Below are 21,656 nucleotides of genomic sequence, written 5' to 3' on the forward strand. Positions count from 1 at the left end.
AATTATCAGTTATGGGGAAGTATCCTCAGGATAATTATACATCTATGGCATACCCCCATTTTAACCTCACCAGTAGCGACTTTGTTGTGCTGGATAGTTATAATGATTCCACCAGCTCCTTACTTATGAGTAGTCCAGTTCAATCTCTATTACAGTCACCCATTCAGGGAGACCATGAGGATAGACTGACTGCCTCCTTCTGTGATGGATCAGATGAGCTATTATCCAACTTTACTAGTTTCTCTGACAATGCCCAACAGGTTATTATTAATAACTTACAGAAACTTCTTCAAAACTTACTGAGCAAGAGATTATCCTCTAGATCCTGTAAGGATCTTGATTTGGATGCGCGCTATAAAGCTCAGACCTTAAAAATACCGTCAACTCTTGTTCTGCCAGTCTTACCAGAATTGGATGCTATGTGTGACACTTTACAAAGTATAGCCTTAGTCCCGCAAGAGGAATCAAAATTCCCTTGATGCCATACGACCCAGCCAACTAATCTATCTTTCTTACCTGCTACGATACCACTTAATGTTGAGGCGGGTACACTAAAGCCCTTAAAGGACCTTATTTTTGGAGAACCTATAACAACTCTATGTGGGGGGGGAGATATGATATGAAGAAATTCTCCTATCACATCAAAAGAAGTCGACCTCATCGTTGGTTATCAACTCCTATACAACGACCTTGGCCAAATAGACAGGTGTACTTGGATGACAATTCTCCCGGTTTACTAGTCATGCTTTTTAACGCCAGGTCGGTAAATCAGAAAACCACGATCATTCAGGACCTTATCCTGGATGAACATGCCGACTTGACGTGTATTACAGAAACCTGGTTGGATGAATTAGGCGGGGTTAACCTCGCTGGTCTTTGTCCTCCAGGTTTCTGTGTACATCAGCAGGCTAGACCGGGGGGACGGGGTGGGAGAGTCGCAGTGGTCTATCGTGATTCCATCTCTATGACCAGGTGCCCTCTACCGCAATTTGCTGGATTCGAGTGTCTTTACTTAAAACTCTGCGGGCGGGACAAAATAGCGATTCTGCTGGTGTATCGTCCTCCCTGCTGCCCAGCAGTCCCCTTATCCGGGCTCTCCAAGCTGATCTCCGGGCTGATGGTGGAGTCTCCCAGGCTGTTAGTTTTGGGTGACTTCAATATCCACGCGGAGTCCCCACTTCATGGAAATGCCCAAGACTTTATGGCAGCCATGACAACTATGGGGATGTCTCAACTAATAACAGGCCCTACTCATACAGCTGGTCACACCCTCGATCTTGCTTTCTATGCGGGACAGGATGATAATGATCCAGGAGTGGTAGATTTTTCTATATCTCCGTTGTCATGGACGGATCATTACCTGGTCAGCTTTAGACTAACTGCGACTCATACCCACCGCGGGGAGAAGGGACCCATTAGAATGGTCTGCCCCAGGAGACTGATGGATCTGGTTGGTTTCCTATCAGCTCTTGGGGAATTCCCTGTCTCCCAAGTAAGTGATTCTGTAAACACCCTGGTCAAATTCTGGAACAGTTCAATGACCAGGGCCGTTGACACAATCGCTCCTGAGCGTCCCCTTGTGCGTTCCAGAGCAAAACCGGCCCCATGGTTTTCCAACGAGCTGATGGCAATGAAACGCACTCATCGGGGTCTAGAGCGACGGTGGCAGAAAACTCGGAACGAATCTGACCGACTTGTTGTTAAAGAATTTTCGAAAACCTATTCGATTACAAGACGATCTATGCAAAAGGCCTTTTTTACGGCTTCTATTTCATCAACCGTTAATCAGCCGGCTGAACTATTCCGAGTGGTTAAAAATTTGCTTAACCCTATTCATCCTGAGGACAACGTGGATTTTTCTCCAACCCGTTGTCAAGAATTTGCCTTTTATTTTGCGAATAAGGTCGATCAGATCCGCTCCGACTTAGAAGCCAATTTTGATGCAGTCTCTAAGGATGTACCTTCACCCTCTGTCTGTCCAATTAAGATGGATTCCTTTCAACTTGCTCAACCTGGAGATATAGACAGCCTCCTTGGAGGAATGAGACCTACCACCTGTCCGCTTGATCCTTGTCCCTCCTGGATCATTAAACAAGCCAGAGGGGGCCTGGCTGAATGGGTCTGTGGAGTAGTCAATGCCTCTCTTCAACAAGGCTCCCTGCCGGGATGCCTGAAAGAGGCGTTTGTGAGACCATTACTGAAAAAACCCTCCTTAGACCCATTATGTTTGGGTAATTATCGACCAGTATCCAACTTACCTTTCTTAAGTAAAATAGTGGAGCGGGTGGTGACTAGTCAACTTCAACGGTTCCTAGTGGAAATGGATTATCTCGATCCATTCCAATCTGGTTTCAGACCTGGCCACGGGACCGAAACAGCTTTGCTCACCTTGGTGGATGACCTTTGAAGGGAATTAGACAGGGGGAGTGTGTCCCTGTTGGTTCTCCTGGATCTCTCAGCAGCCTTTGATACCATCGACCATGGTATCCTTCTGGATCGCCTATCCAGGATGGGGCTTCAGGGTACTGTTTTATGTTGGCTCTGCTCCTTCCTGGAGGGTCGAACCCAGAAGGTAATACTTGGAGACTCCTGCTCAGCCCCCTGGCCTTTGACCTGCGGGGTTCCACAGGGTTCTATTTTGTCTCCTTTGTTATTTAACATCTATATGAAGCCGCTGGGTGAGGTCATCCGGAGGTTTGGAGTTCGTTACCATCAATATGCAGATGACACCCAGCTTTACTTCTCCTTTCCTCCTGATGCCAAGGAAGCCGTTCGACCCCTGAACCAGTGCCTGTCCTCAGTGATGGATTGGATGAAGGTGAACAAGTTGAAATTAAATCCAGACAAGACAGAAATGCTCTTTGTCAGTCGTGGGGCCAAAGTAGAAACATGGAATGTACCTGTGTTAGATGGGGTTACACTCCCCCTGAAGACTCAAGTCCGCAGCTTGGGTGTGCTTCTAGACTCAGCTTTGAACCTGGAAGCTCAGGTTTCTGCTGTGTCCAGGAGCGCTTTTGCCCAGTTAAGACTGGTTCACCAGCTGCGCCCGTTTTTAGAGATGTCTGATCTGACGAAGGTAACTTACACCCTAGTTACATCCCGGCTTGACTACTGCAATGTGGGGCTGCCTTTGAAGACAGTTCAGAAGCTTAAATTGGTTCAACGTGCAGCAGTAAGAATGCTGACAGGGGCTGACATTCGTGCCCATACAACCCCCCTGTTTCAACAGCTCCACTGGTTGCCAATTTGCTTCCGGACTCAATTCAAGGTGCTGGTGTTGTCCTTTAAAGCCCTTCACGGCTTGGGCCCTGTCTATCTGTCCAATCGGTTGTCTTCTTATGAACCCCCCCGTTCTCTCAGGTCCTCCGATAATTCGCTCCTTAGGATACCCTCAACCTCACAAGTTCATCTTTCAGGAACCAGAGATAGGGCATTCTCTGTTATCGCCCCTAGACTCTGGAATTCCCTACCAATAGAGGTCCGGTCGGCCTCCTCGCTTCCGGCATTCCGTCGCCAGGTTAAGACGTTCCTTTTCCGTCTTGCATTTAACCTGGACTGAGGAATAGGAAATCTCTTGACCATGAGAGATTATGGAGTAATTATGTGTTTATTGTATTGTATACAGTTTTTACTATTTTAATCTTATCTTATAAGTTTGTATCTATGGTGTATGTCTTGCTTTTATAAGGTATTCTCGGTCTATGTTCTTTTATTATAGAGTTGTCGGCCGCTCTGAGCTTTCCAGGAAGATAGAACGGCATAGAAATGTTTTAAATAAATAAATAAATTAAATGTTTCCTACCCACGCTCCATCTTTTAGCTAAGATGTCTAGCTTAATTTCCAGTCAGATATTTTTTTAAATTGTACGCTCCAAGAAACTGTGATTGATGCTTAATGTATCATGCTTAATGACATCACTTGGGCCCGCCCCGTGACATCACTTGGGCCCAGCCCATGACATCACTCGGGCCTGCCCCGTGACATCACTCGGGCCTGCCCCGTGACATCACTCGGGCCCGCCCCTAAAATCTCAGGTTTTGGGATGCTTCTGACCTGGCAACCCTACAGTGAACCATGTTATTAACGACCTTCCACTGTGTGTGTGTAATCCCTTGCAGGTTCTTACGGGCCAAAAATGAAATGAATTTATAAAGATTCCATGAATAACTTGTGAACTTTTTTTTCATAAAGAAAACATAACATTAAATATAACAGTTTTATATGGTTCCCAGTTTCCAAATACGTAAAAGATCCTTGTCCATGTGTCCTTTCTCTTTTTTTGGCAAAATATCTTTGCAATCAACTGAAAAGTTCTTTTTCTTAATCTTCAGGAGATGAATAGCTTTATCCTGCTGCCCTGAATCACTGCAGCTTCAGCTAGGCCCGGAAAGTCCACAGATTCAGCAAGGTCCTATGATTAAAGAATACATATACAAATAACTACCATTCAAATATATATATACTCCTCATACCCTTCCCTACTTCTGTACAATACAGATATACATATGTACCTTAATCAAGGGGTTAAAGACCAACTAAATAATAGCTTCCCTAGCAGCCACACCCAGGACCAACTTTTCTGCTCCACACTTGCTTTCTTCTTCAAACAATTTTTTTCTGCTATGAAACCCCACCCACCAGACTGAACCAACTAAAACAAGATTGTGGGGGTTACATGTGCACGTGAGTGCGTGGTTGTTTTATTATGAGAATTTGATGTTATTTAACTCTGTATATGTCCTTTGCTGTGAATCCTTGCAGAGACCATTAATAAAGAACTTTGAATATATGTACTGTATAGAAGGATAGTAAAAATCTTCTAAAAGTAGTTACATAAGCTCTAAGTCTACCAAGTGAGAGAGACACTTAACAGCCAGATCAATGCTTCATGTCAAGATGGATCTTTGTGATCGGTAATTAAAACGTTTATTTGGGGGCTATATTAACTTTTTCCATTGGGGAATAGTTTGGAAATGATTTACAGTGGGGTTCAGGAGGTCCTGATGTATCTTTTAAAGGAAACTGCACCCATTTTTACATTGTGAGTGCCCTTCACATATAATGTCCTGCTTGCATAATTTTGTCATTGGACAGCTGTAGCTGAGCACAAAATGAAACATAAGAAATGGCCCTTAGAAATTTCCAGTTATGGGAAGTAGGTTACACTAAACTTTTATTCAGGATTATGTTCTGTGACCAAACACCCAACTGTCATGCTTATGATTACTAAGGTTTAGCAGGCATGGAAAGAATGCCTAGGTGAATGCAAATATGACATTATGATGTCATTATGATGTCACAAGCAGGATAAGCTCTAAGTCTTGACTAAGGCCAGCACTCCAGGAGCTGGAATACTTGGGAAGCTGGGGAAAAGGACTGCCTTCATTGTTCTCCCCAGCTCTTCCCTTTTGCTGCTGCCAGCCTTCCCTGGAGAAGAGATAAGGGAGGCAGCTGTGAACCATCTAACCTGGTGAGAAGGAAGACATACATACACACACTGTATTTAAGGCAGGCTGTTGTGGCACCTGGAAGTATAGCAAGACTAAAACTTTTAGCAGGGGTTGGCTTTATTTTTATGGTTTCCTAATTTTGATTTAGCTCTGTATTCATTATATTTAGGTTATTTAATTGGAATGAAGAATTAATCCTATGTTTATTGAATTGATGATTTTGTCATAATTGAATTTATTGCTTTTTTTGAACAAATTGTTTTCAAATGTAATTTTGATAATAAGCTTGATTATGAGCTGCTTTGCACACAGTTCACTTGGAAAAGAGGCATACAAATTAGCCTTAGAGTGAGAGGCAGTTAACAGTCAGACTGAAGCTTAATATTACCAAGGTTAATACTTGTGATGGGTAATTACAAGATTTATTTTGGGGCTCTATTAATTTTGGCTCAAGGAAAAAACTTAAAGAATAATTTGCAGAGGATGCTCACATGGTCTTTATCTGTGTATCTTTTAAAGCAGAGATTTGGCAAAGGTAAATTAGGATGTACTGGTAGACTTCAGAGGGATCTTCAGCAGATCAACTCCCACTGACAACAGGTGAAACGATTTTTGGGGGCCCTAAATTTGGTTGCTGAAGAAGAATGCTTAGAGGAAATGTAGAAGTTAAGTTTTGTGTGGAAAAATAACTTGGTCCTGGTACTAATCACAAATTCTTGGGCTGAGAATACACTCAGAGGTACATTGTTCCTTAATTCTTAATGCATTAATGTCTACCTTGTTGAGCCACTATTGCCTCTGACTCTGTTTGGTGGACCTGAGAATGAAAGTACTCAGAGTTCTGAAGTCTGCCCACATCTGTATAGAATTCTGCTAGGAAGTGAATATAATTCACTAACAGGCAAAAAACCTTGCAAGTTTAAGAATGTACCCATAGCCAACAAATATTTCTATCAAATTTTAAAAAGCAGGGAAATTGGGCAGCTATAGTGAATGCACCAGAGGAGTAGGAGACCTGACCTCCTCTCTGAGATATTGTACTGCCCTACAAATTTGTCAAAATGCAAACACAATTTGGGTCGGTCTTTCACAGTCCAATCCACTTCCTGTGTAGCTTGGAAGAATTTTGTAACATGTGCCTCTGACCATAAACATAAACCCATAACAACTGGCAGAAGAGATGTGGTACCACAGAGAGTAAACCCTCCAACAATATCTGAAGGTTACAGATCACCTCAAACTAGGTCTGTGTATCCTAAAATGGAGGGAAAGGTCTGTTTTGGATGTGGTAAACCAGGACATTTACAATTCTAGTGTGAAGCTAGCAACCCCACCAGAAATCCTGTTCATGTAAAGATAGTAAGGAATGAGCAGAGTGAGGGGTAAGCTAAGTAAATTCAATTTTGTCAAATAAGCTGGACAAATGTGCAGGATTTTCACACGAGCTTGAGGGAGGAAGTGTCTGCAAGGGGTGAATTACTGGGCTTTACTGGACACTGGCACTGCCCAGACCCTCTTGAGGCCAGATCTAGTGAAAGCTGATGAAATTTTATCTCATGGAAAAGTGGTAATACAAGGTGTGAGAGGTGTGCCAGAGAGCATTCTGGTGGCCTTGCTAAGTTGAACTGGAGAGGAAAAGAGGAGGCTTATAAAGTGGGTATCAATGCCCAACAGCATGAGCCTATAATTTTGGGCAGAGATGTGATGGGATCACAGGGGCAGATTATGTGGTGACAAGGCAACAGCTGAAGCTGCTGAAGCCATTTTGCCTGTTGCTGATGAGAACAGGGTGGAGCCTGTAACTGAGCCTGAGGTCACCATAGCAACCCCTAGTGTGCCTGAGGAGAATGAGACAATGTTACCAATTCTGAATTTGCTTGATTCTGGGGAGGTATGGGAGTTCAGAAATTAGTTGAAACAAGATTCTAGTTTGAAAGCTATAAAGGAACAACCCCAACCACAAGGAGTCCCTTTACAGAGAGCCTGAGGGATCAAACAGTGTGGGGAAATGGAGAGATGTATAGAAGGTGGCTGCCAAAAGAGAGAGAGATAAACTGTGAACCAGTCAGACAGTTAATAGTGCCCAGCAAGTACAGAACTAGGTTGCTAGAGATGGCACATAATATACCTTGTGCAGGTCACCTAGGAGTAAAAAAGACCAAAAAGAGACTATTGGCGCATTACTATTAGCCAAACATTGCCAAAGATATCAACCAATTCTGTTTATCCTGTCCAGTGTGCCAGAGAGTGGGGAAAAGTGGGGTGAAAACAAAGGCTGCACTGAAACCCCTTCCTATAATAGGGCAAGCTTTTTACAGAGTGGGGATTGACATAGTGGGTCCTTTCTCTAAACCCTCAAGGCATGGCTGGAGATACATCTTAGTGGTGGTGGACTATGCCACAAGGTACCCGGATGCTGAGGCATTGAGATCAGTAGAAGGTCCTGTAGCAGCAGCAGATTTACTGAAGATTTTTATGAGACTGGGTTTTCCCCATGAAGTATTGACTGATCAAGGCAGTTTATTTATGGGGGAAGTCATGCAGTGCCTGTGGGTTGAAGCATCTGAAAACAGCCACTTATCATCCAGCTACCAATGGTTTTACTGAAAGATTTAATGGGGTGCTGAAAGGGATGATAAAAAGCTATGTACAGGATCACCCACAGGATTGGGATGAACTCTTGGGGTATTTCTTGTTTGCCTACCAGGAGGTGCCGCAAGAATCGGCAGGGTTTTTTTTCACCTTTTGAACTAATGTATGGTAGGAAAGTTAGGAGTGCTTTAGAATTACTATGGAATTCTTGGGAAGGATCCTTGGTGGAATATAAAACATCTGTGGTAGATTATGTGACAGACCTCCGTAACAAATTAGAATCCATTATGAAAGTGGTACAAGAAAATATGAGCCAAGCTCAACAAAAATAGAGCTATTGGTATGACAGAACAGCAAGAGAGTGTACATATTAAGTGGGGGATATGGTCATGGTTTTATTCCCAGAAAACAGAACAAGTTACAAGCCAGCTGGGAGGGACTATTTATTATTAGAGAAAAATTAGACACCTTGACTTATGTTATAACATCAGACAAACTAGAAAAACACAAAGTGATACATGTGAACATGTGAAAGCCTTATCATGCTAGAGATGCAAGGGTTTTACAGGTCACCTTGTTTCCTGAAGGGAGTGGGCCTGACTTGCCAGATTTGGTGCAAGACAGAAAGACAGAGGGAAGTTTAGATCAGCTGGAGTGGTCAGAGGAGGTGAGTGATCAGGTCAAAGAGAAAATCATGAAAGTCTTGAGTAAATATGCAGAACTCTTTAGAAATAGACCTGGTAGAACTAGTGTTGTAAAACACTTGATAGACACCAGCAATCATCCTCCAATAAGGTCAACTCCCTATCATGTGAATGGAAGAGTGCTTGAAGAGATCAGGAAAGAAGTTAAGGAAATGTTAGAGTTGGGTGTGATACATGAATCAATTAGACCCTGGTCATCGAGAATCATGGTGGTTCCTAAAAAGAATGGAATGATCCGATTCTGCATTGACTTCAGGGCTATAAATAAAATTACAGTTCTGGATGCGTATCCATGCCAAAGGTAGACTCTATGGTGGAACTGTTGGGTGCAGCCAAAGTAATCTCCACCATAGAGCTGTGTAAAGGGTTTTGGCAAATAGATGAGAAGTCACATAGCAAAACTGCATTTAACACACTGGATGGGCTGTATGAATTCACAGTTCTCATGTTTGGATTTAAGAATTCAGCATCATCATTCCAGAGACTGATCAATACCATCCTGAGAGGCATGTCAGACTTTGCTTACATTGATGATGTGGCTATCTTTAGCAAATCAGTGCCGGAGCACTTACAAAACCTAACAGCAGTTTTAGAGGCATTTAAAAAGGCTGGAATGATCCTAAAAGTTTAAAAATGCCAGTTTGGGTTATCCGAGGTAACATACCTGGGACATAAGGTGGGAAGTGGAAAAATAATTCGCTTATGGAGCAAAGTGGAGGCTATATAGTCTTGGCCTGTTCCACTGAATAAAAAGCAAGTGAGAGCATTCCGGGGTATGTCAGGGTACTATAGGAGGTTTATCAAGGGGTTTGGGGAAATAGCTACCCCTCTGCATGAATGGACTAAAAAGAAACAGCCAGAGAGAGTGGAGTGGAGTGAAAGGTGCGAAAAAGCTTATGTCCAGTTAAAGCATGCACTATGTCAGAGTTCAGCGCTAATAGCTCTGGACTATGAGCAGCCTTTCATCGTGGCCACTGACGCTTCTGACCTGGGTCTTGGAGTTGTGCTGATGCAGGAAAGGGAAGGCACAAACCATCCTATTACTTTTCTGAGCAGGAAGCTGACCACAAGAGAGAGGAATTATTTGTTGGTGCAAAAGGAATGCTTGGTGGTTGTGTGGGCCCTGAATAAACTGTGTTCTTACGCATGGGGAAGATTTACCATCATCACTGATCATCGGGCACTGATGTGGCTGGACTCTATGAAGAATAGTAATACCATGCTCTAGAGATGGTCGTGGACGCTGCAGGAATATCTAGTGGACTTTGTACATATTAAAGGAAAGGACAATGTGCTGGCAGATGGACTTTCCAGACGTGTACCAGAGCCTTCAGTCATCTGACCGAGAAATTGGACAGTATGGACACTCTCCTCTTGAGTGAAATTAATTCTGTTTTAACGTATCATATTATTCTTGGACACAACATGTTAAAGGGGGGGAATTGTGATGCCCCTGTTATATTTGTACAGTATTTATGGTAAGTGCTGGTTTTGTAGTGTAAATATGGTAAGTAGAGAGAGTTGGGAGGGGGGAGTACATGCGATGGAATGCTGTGGAATGCTGTGTTGTGATTGGCTGAGCGTCTGGGTGGTTGAAGGTATATAGGTGAGAATGACGGTTGGTGAGAGAGTTCAGTTCTGGGGTTTGAGTTGAAGAGGGTGAGGGGTGGATGTGTATTAGGCGGGTAGTGAGGCAGGTTTTTAGGACTAAGGTATTTATATAAGAGAAATGATAACATGATGGAAACCATTTAAACGTAACCACACACCTATCTACTGAACCTAAAGTAATCTTGTTTTATTCCTTGTGTTAACTAATAAATTCCTTTGGTTTAACAACATGCCTGATCCTTGGCTGGATACATACAGAAGGGAAGGGTGGGCAGAGCAGAAACCAAAGCTGGAAATGGTATCTATGGTGAGAGCAGTGAATGGATAGTGTATCAGCACCAGGTATCCAAAGGCAACCCAGGGCTGTAGTCTTTAAAGTCAGAAAGATACAGGTGGTGGTCTGACAGTGGCCACTTGCCATTCCAGGCCTCTCACTTTTTCTTCCAACAGTGCAACCAGCTTGCACTTGTTGGGCATGTACACTGTGTTGTTCTCAGGCAAGAAAACAAACATTGCACACACCTTGCAAGTTGCCACCACTAGAATGTCCTTTCTCTCCATAGTCTCTATTAACGTTTGTTTCTATTTTTTTACTTGTACTGGAATAGCCTATGCTTTGTCCTGTCTTCCTTGAAGGTTAACAAGAGAGTCCCACTGGTATATGATGCATGCTACAAGAACAGTTTTTGTTAGGGACCTCACCCTTGACCTCCCCTGCCAAACTCTGCTGCCAAACTCCTGTTAGCTCTCCCTGTTTGCTTGTTCTGTTTGCTCACTCTCTGGGCCCATCCATACCTGTCTGCAAAACCCACATTTTTAAAATATCCTATTGGTGGCCTCGAGATCCATACATATTCTGTCTGTGGTCAGATGACTGTGAATACCCGATTATCAACCATCCATATGTATTGGCTTCTTTGGGTCTACATTCTTTAGCACTGGCCACTCCTTGAAGACCACCCCTTTACAGTGGTCCAAAACAGTAGTTTGCTTTTTGTGTGCTTTTTCAGAAGAGCGAGGAATTTTTTTTTTATTCCCATGCATAAAAGGAAATTGGCATATGACAGAGGAATGCCCATGGACTGCCTATTGCAGGAAAGTCCACTGCATTGTGAATGCAAAAATCTGTACTAGCTTGCAACGTCATATGGACGATGGTGAATTAATGAGGACACAAAGCTATAACAATGCAGATTATACAGTCGTATGGACGGGCCCTCTGACAGCTGGGTGTCAGGCCCAGGATGTGACTCAGGAACCAGACCAGCGGTTGTAGTTAATTCGTGTTTTATTAGGGTAATGTCCAAACAAAGACTGCGTTTTCTCATGAAGCAATACAGGGATACAGGTCCTGCGGCATTGGGAGAAAGTTGACAGAGCAAGGGACTTCTTCCCGCCTGTTCTTTAAGAAGGGGCCAAACGGGCACGCAATCTTTCGCTCCTCCTTAACTGCCCCTCAGGTACTGCCCGCCTTCCCCCCCTCTCTCCTGTCTTTTCAGCTGTCTGCGTGTGCGCAGTGAGGGGGGAAGCATCACCCCCTCCTCTTCTGAAGTTTCCGATTCCAGGATGGGGGATAGGGGAGGGGCTGATGGTAAACTGCCTCCCCGCTTTTCGGCTGTGAGCAGCCCTCCCTCTTCCCCCTCTTGCTCTGAGCCTGAAAGAGGGGGAGGCGTGAGAATGTCCAGGGAGGGCTCAGGCTCCCCGTTGCTAAGCGACCTTATCACTGGCAGTTCCTCTGTTTCATCTTCGCTCCAAAGGGGGGAAGTTCCTCCCCCTTCCCTCTGCCATCCATCCGAATACTCTTCTCCCAACTCTCCAGGATCCAGCTCCCCAGGATTGGGACCCCAGCTCTGCCTTCCGACACTGGGTCACTTTCATCACTTGCAGACTAGCTGAGGCAATTTCCTCTGCATTGGTAGTCAGGAAACAGAATTCATCTCCCAGCATACACAGCTTCTGATAGTTGCACTCAGCAGTTATCAGGCCATGCCCCTTCAATCAACAGTTATCAAGACACACCCCTTCCACTCAAGCTGTTTGGAGCCCTTCGGCCTTTCCACCTACCCAGCTGAGCACACGGTGACTCAGAACAGACAGCATCCAGGGGTTACTCCAGGTGGCTCTTCCTCACTACACTCCTGCTGCCAAACTCCTGTTAGTTCTCCCTATTTGCTCGCTCTCTGAGAGCTGGCTCATTTCTATCACTTACAGTCCAGCAGAAGCAGCTTCCTCTGCTCTGCTCAGTTAGGAATTGTGAAGGTCACTGGAAAGTGTTGGAAACTGGGCCTATGCTGTCTCATGTCTTGCTCTATTTTAGCCTTTCTCAAAGTGGTGCTCTCCAGCTGTCTTAAGACAACGCTCATTAGCCCCAGCCAACATGGCCAGTGGTCAGGAATCAAGAGAAATTGTAGTCCAAAACATCTGGAGAGGCTGACGTTAGGGAGGGCTGCTCCATTTGATTTTGTTGTTGTTGGTAAGAGTTTTCAACATTTTCAAGCAAAGTATACTTTCTTTGGAAGATATACTGTAATTCTGAAATCCTCAGATAACAGGCTGATAAAGATGTTGCCTGAGATTGATTCTATGGGTTGTATTCAGCCCATATGTACTCAGAGCACAGCCACTGAAATTAATAAACCTAAATTAGTCATGGCCATTAATGTCAGTGGGTCTGCTCAGAGTAGGATTAGCAATGGCTATAACCCTATGGATCCTTTCTTGGGTCAGGACAATAGTGAATGACAGACACCAAGTTAAATAAGAGTGCATGTAATTGCAAGACAGAGGCTGGTGGGACCTTTGCATTCATCCTCTCAGATTTGTATCTCGTAATGAGGAGTTTGCTCTCCATTCAACAGCAACTTCACATGCAGTTCACAGGATGCTACTGCTGTAATCCTGAGAAAGGTCAAATATTTTTTCTACCATAAGGGAAGCAGACATTTCGGGTCTATAAGAAAGCAAAAATGCAATGGAATGAAAAATAAACCATTTTGTACAGAAAGCTCCTGCCACTCCCGTCTCTCGTAGAAAGAATTATATCTTGTGAATAGCAGATGGAGGAATTGCATGAACTAAAAATGATATGAATTTTGAAGAATCTCAGTTGAGATGGATTTTTGCCCACCTTTCTTCAGGAAAGTAGGATGCTTAGGAGACCCTGGGGAAAGATAATAAAGGATACTGCAGAGAGCAAAAGTTGACTGCTAAGGGAGCCAATTAGCTAGCATCGGAGAGAGCGGAGTCCAGCATTTCTCTTGGTTTTGCCCAAAAGTATTATGTAACAAGTCAAAGGATATTGTTATTTTACAAAAGAACTATTTTGGGTGGTGGCTGCGGGGGGGGGGGCAGGAGACTTTCCACAGAAAGGTATATAGTGGCAGCTGATTGCATACTCAATTCACCAAGCTTATAATCATCTGAAATGGAAATGGACTGCCTTCAGGTCGATCCCGACTTATGCCTACCCTATGAAAAGGGTTTTCATGGTAAGCGGTATTCAGAGGGGGTTTACCATTGCCTCCCACTGAGACTAGTCCTCCCCAGCTGGCTAGGGCCTGCTCAGCTTGCCACAGCTGCACAAGCCAGCCCCTTTCTTGTCCGCAACTGCCAGCTGGGGGGCAACTGGGCTCCTTGGGACTATGCAGCTTGCCCACGGCTGCACAGGTGGCAGGGCACGTAACCCTGAGCCACTCACTGTGGGGGTGATCTTTAGCTGGCCCTTTATACCCAGGAGACATGAGCCGGGATTTAAACTCACAGACTCTGGACTCCCAGCCAGGCTCTCCTCCCCACTGTGCTATACCAGGCATAAAAATGAAATTGCGGAGATAAAATCACAGAGGGTTGGGTATGGGGAGCTGATTCTCATTTTCCAAAATATAAAAAGGCTCAACTGACAGAAACATTTCTCTCTTCCCCCCCCTCTTCCCCCCAGCCCTGTTTTTCTCTCTGCTTCCACACACAATTTCTGGAAAAATAAAACATCATATTGTATCTAATTAAATTTCACCCAAATGCCGAACCAATGTATCATTCTATGTTCACAAGCTGCATGTTCCAGTTTTTTGTTGTTATGTGCCTTCAAGTCGATTATGACTTATGGCAGTCCTATGAATCAGTGACCTCCAAGAGCATCTGTCATGACCCACCCTGTTCAGATCTTGTAAGTTCAGGGCTGTGGCTTCCTTTATGGAATCAATCCATCTCTTGTTTGGCCTTCCTCTTTTTCTACTCCCTTGTTTTTCCCAGCATTATTGTCTTTTCTAGTGAATCATGTTTTCTCGTGTCCAAAATATAACCTCAGTTTCATCATTTTAGCAGTAGAAGTTGCTAAAGACCAAGTAGCTCATTATAAGTCAGCTAATTTGGTTTGTTATAACATTTTTGAGTTAGCCTTTCTCATAAAAAGAGAACACTTACATGTTCAGTTTGGCTGAAATTCTCCCCAAATTTTCTTGGTTTCAAATTAGCTATTATTAGACACCATGCACCATAGACTACTCCAATGTCTGTGATGTGGGATTTCTCCCGATCGCATCATGGAAGGGTGCAAAGGCTTTGTCAGCCCCGTCTTCTGTTATATCTGGTGATTTTAAGGTCCCCTCCAAGCTGTCAGTATTTGGTGGGAGGGATTCAAGCACACATCTGAAATTTAGGTTTCCACAATTACAGTGGATTAAAGCATTCTGTTGCCACTTTTAAAAGAGAGGGGGGCTTTTTGCAGTTAAGAAAGTGACAGGGAGATCCACTGACAAATGTAGAATGAATGATTAACTGGAAGAAGTATAAAAACTCCATACAAAGAAATCCAGATGAATGCTCATTGCTGTATGAATAACTCCTTGCAAACAAATCAGAAGAACTGCTCAGTAAAGGCTAAACATAGTCTAATCTCCACATAAGCTTTGTGTAAGCAAATCAAGATGAATGCTCAATAAATAGGTTGTCTGGAGGAGGTCTAAGGTGGATAGAGTGGTCAAGGAAGGGTGAAGGAAAGCATGCATGAGTCTAAAACATACTCCTTTTTCATATGGGGCTCAAAAAGAAAATGTGACCACAGTCTTAGAAACGATTTTACCAACGAGGGCTGATGACCCTTGGGAAAAGCCAGCTGAGGGTCAGAGCAGCTGGCAGACAGTGCCACCCTCCCTCCCCCATCTTTCATCTCTTACATTGTCTGCACAATGAATGGATGGGAAAGTGGAAGGGTTGGAGCAGTAGGGTTTAAATGAATGTGTGAGAGGGAAATCTCTGCTTGAGAGGCACCTTTGTACAAAGGCACATGGACCTCTTCTACTCAGGTGGCCTCTTCCCCAGCTTTAGCTGGAGGTCAGGTGCTGAACATAGGCAGTGGCCTTGTAGAGAGTCAGACCACTGGTCCATCAGCAGCAGCTCTCCAGGGTTTCAAGCAGGGGTCTCTCCCAGCCTTACCTGGAGATGCTGGGGAGTGAATCTGAGGCCTTCTGCATGCAAGGCCAGTGCTCAGCCTGAGAGAGTGCTACCCAGCTACTGCCCTTCCCAATTCTTACATATGCTCCTAATGCAATTAAGAGGAATTGAAAGGAAGCTTCAGCTTGACTTCCAGTCATCATGGTATCCATGCCATTGGATCAAAGCCTTTTTCTGTCAAGATTGTGTGTTGATCGTTGTGCACCAATCTCCCCACATAAAACAAATTCACACACAGGCATCTTCCAATCAAACCAAGCCAAGCCAAAAGTCCCATGGCGATCGGCAAATGGCAACGGGGGCAGGACTGTGAAATCCGGAAGCCCCTAGTCATGGACCAGCACATGGGCGGTGGATACACACTCAGTCGTCCTAGCTCAAGGACTGAGGCAGTTTAGTTGTTCAGCAGCTCTATCCATGACTGAGCAGTCCTATTCAGGATCCACTCTGCTCACCCTGTATGGGGAAAGGGCTAGAAAAGGTGCCCTAAACATAGTCTGCCTCATCTCTCTCCCTGACTGGATCACCGCGTCCAGTTGGGTCACCATTTAGCGGTCGCAAAAGACAAATGAACTTTGGAACATGGAATATAAGGACATTCCTGGACAATACAGATAGTGAATGTCCTGAACACAGGACTGCCATCATTGCGAGGGAGTTGAGACATTTTGATATTGACATAGCAGCACTCCAAGAAACTTGAAGAGCAGGAGAGGGACAATTGAAGGAAGAAAAAGGAGGTTATACCTTCTCCTGGAAAGGACTGCCTGAAGAAGAAAGATGAATATATGGAGTAGACTTTGCTATTAATAATCTTGTGAAGCTCTTGACAGTAGTTCCTATTGGCATTAATGAACGACTCTCAACTCTCCGGTTAAAACTTGCCAAAAACCAGCAGGCAACTATTGTAAGTGCTTATGCACCAACATTAGATGCTGATGAAGACATCAAGGAAATTTTTTATACCCAGCTGGACACCACCTTATCAGAGATACCTAAGGAAGACAAAATTAACCTCCTGGGCGATTTCAATGCAAGAGTTGGGCGTGATTTTGATTTATGGCCAGAAACCATTGGGAAAGGAGGAGTTGACAATAGCAACCTTAATGGAATTCTACTTCTGACTAAATGTGCAGAGCATAATCTTGTTATCACAAACACACTCTTTCGCCAGAAAGATAAATTTAAAACATCATGGAAGCACTCTCGGTCGAAGCACTGGCATTTCCTGGATTATGTAATTGTCCGTGCCAGAGATCATTGTGATGTACTCCTCACCAGGGCCATGACGAGTGCCGATGACTGCTGGACAGATCACCAATTAATTCGATCCACTATGGCCATTAATACTGTTCCTCAACGTAGGCTCCAAGGAAGAAAACCAAGGCATAAAATAAACATCCACGCCCTTCAAGATCCTATTAAGCGAGCTTGCTTTCAAGCAACCCTCAAGAAACATCTACTGAGGGAACTCCCTGAAAACATTGAGGAACACTGGATTAAACTGAAGACTTCCATTATTGCAGCATGTGAACAAACTATTGGATACCAAACTAAGAAACATCAGGATTGGTTTGATGAGAATGATAGTGAGATTGAACATATCATTGACAAGAAAAGGAAAGCCTTCCAGATCTGGCAAAAAGACATTAACTGTGCTGCTAAGAAAAAAAACTATGCTAGTGCAAAGGCTGAGGTCCAAAGAAGAACTAAAGTGTCATGACCCCCCGACCCTCAAGGTACTGGGTTCATGCATCAGACTCAGACCCCCACCCTTAGGGAAATGAGACTGGAACCAAAAAGCTATTACTTCACCCTTGCCAAGGCTGTGTACGCTCACAGCAACCCTGCAAGGTAGAAGGTAGGCTGCCACCACCCCTGTATACTGGTCCACTCAGAGCCAGGGGATCTCTGAGCCCAGAAGATATATAAAACCAAGGTCCTAAAAGGCAAGAGTCACAGTTACACTCCTTGCCAGGCACCTCTGGTTTAACACTTAAAATCCAAGCCTTTAACTTCTTAACCCTCTTTGGTAGTTAGTGACTGAGATTGGTCAAGGTACTGAATCCAGAACCACCCCTTCTCTCAATTGAACACACCAGGTTAAATAGAAGTAGCTTTATTAAGATATATAAGTGCACATAACATATAGCAGCAAGTAATCCCTTAAGACCATTCACTCAACAGGGGTTTAGGTTCTTACAAGAGAATTCATACACACAACAAGAAAATAACAAACTAACTCACCTAACTACTTACACACGAGTTAGTTGGTTGCGTGGCACCTCTCCTAAGAGAGATGGATGTTCAACATAAAGCAATGGAACCAGACACAGGTTGCCTTCCCATAAGCAACCCCTGGAACCATAAGGCAGAAAGGTTTGGAACTCTGGTACCAGTCAGCATAGGCAGAGAACAGAGAACAAAAGCTATGGGTCTCTAGCCCTATACTTAAGGGAAAAGGATCCTAACGGTCCAAAATTAATTGACCAATCAGGAATTGGCTGATGTAACTTTCTTCTCAATGTTTCTCACATTTTCGCGCCTTCAGGCCCCCCTCCCAACTGTGTTTTCCAACTGTACAGGCCAAGGATGACCTTGAGTACCAGGCACTTGCTAATCAGCAAAGATAAACAGGTGCAGCTTGTTAAGGCTTCTCTAACCATCTTCAGCTGGGAAGTGAAACTCAGATTTGCAAATTGGCAAAGGCTTGTCTTTTCCAACTGTAACCGTCTCCCAGAGTCCCTTACTGGAGCCAAAGTATTGCTATTAGATTTTTAATAACTCATGACCCTTACAGGTTCATGACATAAAGAACTTAAGAACACCTGGTGGATAAAGAAAGCTCAAGAAATCCAGCATTTTGCAGATGCTCATGATGCACGGGGCTTTTTTAATGCCACAAAGGCCATCTATGGACCAACAAATTATGGTACAAATCCCTTACGTTCAATAGATGGTACCAAACTTCTAAAGGACAAAGAGTCTATTGCGCTGCATTGGAAAGAGCATTACCACGACCTCCTTAATTGTAACTCTATTGTGGCTGATGAGGTCTCGCAAATCCCACAACAACAAATTAGAGATGAGCTTGCAGTATCCCCTAATTTGGATGAAGTCAGTAAAGCCATTAACCAAATGAAGAATAACAAGGCTAGTGGACCTGATGGGATTTCTGCTGAAGTCTTTAAAGAAGGTGGGCCTGAACTTACACAACAACTTCATAAACTCATTGAAAAAATATGGATGAGGGAGGAGATCCCAGAAGTTTTTAGGGATGCCATAATTATCATAATTACTCTGAACTGTCATTGTTTATAGTTTTATAGTTTTATCGTTGTATTGTATTATTATGATGTATTTTATTGTAACAGAGTTGTACGTCACCTAGAGTGGCCATTGGCCAGATAGGTGACAGATAAATTAAATTATTATTATTATCACTCTTTTCAAGAAGGGTGATAGAACAGATTGTGGGAACTACCGAAGCATCTCTCTTCTTGCTACCACAGGTAAAATCCTTGCAAAGATCCTCACAAATCACCTCCTACCTATCTCAGAAGACATCCTCCCTGAATCCCAAAATGGTTTCTGCCCTTCCAGGGGGACAGTGGACATGATCTTCACTGCACGACAGCTTCAAGAAAAATGCAGGGAGCAAAACCGACCTCTGTATGTGGCGTTTATTGATCTGACTAAGGCCTTTGATACTGTAAATCGAACTGTTCTCTGGACCATCCTTCTGAAAATTGGATGCCCTGATAAATTTGTTAATATTTTGTGACTTCTCCATGACGGTGACAATGTCGGATAACAATGGCTCTCAAAGTGATCCATTCAAAGTGGGATCAGGCATCAAATAGGGATGTGTCATTGCTCTGACCTTATTTGCTATTTTTATTGCCATGATTCTATACCTTGTTGAGGGGAAACTTCCCACTGGCGTGGAAATCACATATCGAACAGATGGAAAGATTTTTAATCTCAGTAGGCTGAAAGCAAAAAGTAAGGTAATTACAACCTCTGTCATAGAACTTCAATATGCCGATGATAATGTAGTCCCCGCACATTCAGAGGAAGATCTTCAAACTATCCTAAATGTCTTTGCAGAAGCATATGAAAAGCTTGGCCTCTTGCTTAACATCAAAAAAAACCAAAGTGCTTCATCAGCGAGTGTGAACCAATTCCTCTGTAGCACCATAAATCCAACTTAATGCTGCGACGCTGGAGAATGTCGATCACTTTTCTTATCTTGGCAGCCATCTCTCTGTAAAAGCTGACATCAACGCTGAAATTCATCATTGTCTGAGCTCTGTGAGTGCCGCATTCTCCCGAATGAAGCATAGAGTGTTCGAGGATCGGGATATTCGCAGGGAAACCAAAATGCTTATTTACAAAGCCATTATACTACCGACCTTACTGTATGCCTGTGAAACATGGACCATCTATAAACGCCACTCCCAACTTCTTGAAAGATTCCACCAACGCTGCCTCCAGAAAATTCTGCAAATTACTTGGGAAGATAGGTGGACTAAGGTTAGCGTACTGGAAGAAGCAAAGACTACCAGTGTTGAAACAATGATCCTCCAACATCAACTTCGCTGGACCGGCCATGTTGTTTGAATGCCTGACCACCGTCTTCCAAAGCAGCTACTTTACTCCCAACTTAAGGACAGAAAACAGAATATCGGTGGACAGCAAAAGAGGTTTAAAGATGTTCTCAAAGCTAATCAAAAAAATGTAACATAAGCATCGAGAACTGGGAAGCTTTGGCCGATGAGCGTCCCAATTGGAGGTCAGCCATTATCAAAGGTGCTATGGACTTTGAAGAAGCACGAGTACAGGGCGAAAGGGACAAATGAGCTAAGCGGAAGGCACATCAAGCAAATCCTCATCGTAACCATCTTCCATCTGGAAACCTATGTCCTCACTGTGGAGGCTGTGTGGATCCAGAATTGGCCTCCACAGTCACTTACGGATCCACCGTTAAAGACTTTATCTTGGAAGACAATCTTACTCGGCCACGAGTGATCGCCAATGAATGAACGCTTTTAAAGATTTGTTTCAACTAGTGGTTTTTCTCCATTTCTTCACTCTGAACAAAAAGGTTCATTTTTAAACCTATGCTGACAGTCTTTCCAGTTGTGTTCCATTTTTACTGCGTTTATTGTCTGAAGCTAGCAATCTAAGCAAGTGCCTGTCTTGAATCCCTCTGTGTATTTGGAGTAGACAGGAACAGTCAGACAGAAGCATCTCGGTGCCACTGCTTTTAAAAATACTTTTAATTTGTTGGGAAAACTTTCAAGATACACAACAGCTGGAGGGGTTCCCCCCCCCATCCTGTTTCCTACCTTCATTGCACAAGCGCTGATGTTTATGAAGCCAAAATGCTACTAACCACGCATGAGGTTCGGCAAGTGCCTTCTGGTCTAACCTTTCAGTGCCTGCTGAAAACCTTTCTGTTGTGCTAGGCTTATGCTGACAGTTAAGAAGATGTTCTTCTGCAGCAGCTGACCTTTGGTTTTATTGTATTTTAAAAGTTGTTTTTTCTGTATGTTTTTTATTTGTTGTAAACCTCTTTGGTGTTTTTTGAAATGAAATAGCGGTATGCAAATATGTTTATAAATAAATAAGAGGGAAATATCAGCATGCTCAAGGAAAAGCAGGGGTTTACAGGAGTAAAAAAATATGAGGGTAACCTCAACAACAACAGAAAACTGAATGTATCTGCTCATGTAGCGAGAGGGGCTACAGAAGTATTTTTTTAAAGGGGGAAAATAAAAAGAAAACTGTGTGTGGCGCTCTTTGGATTTAGATTCAGCGCAACAGATGGGCTTACTTGTGAGT

At 43.6% G+C, this 21,656-nt stretch overlaps 1 protein-coding gene across 1 annotated transcript in view; it reads right to left on the reverse strand.

Annotated features, from left to right (window-relative positions):
- Positions 1-4,313: 4,313 nt before the first annotated feature.
- Positions 4,314-21,656, reverse strand: part of ADGRA3 (adhesion G protein-coupled receptor A3) — a 103,175-nt gene continuing 85,832 nt past the window's right edge. The window contains exon 18 of the mRNA XM_061585419.1: positions 4,314-4,412. Coding sequence (XP_061441403.1) covers positions 4,379-4,412 — 34 coding nt within the window. The 3' untranslated portion in view covers positions 4,314-4,378. The remainder of the gene's footprint in view (positions 4,413-21,656) is intronic.

Source organism: Rhineura floridana, chromosome 9 (genome assembly GCF_030035675.1).
Source record: "Rhineura floridana isolate rRhiFlo1 chromosome 9, rRhiFlo1.hap2, whole genome shotgun sequence".
Lineage (NCBI taxonomy): Eukaryota > Metazoa > Chordata > Lepidosauria > Squamata > Rhineuridae > Rhineura > Rhineura floridana.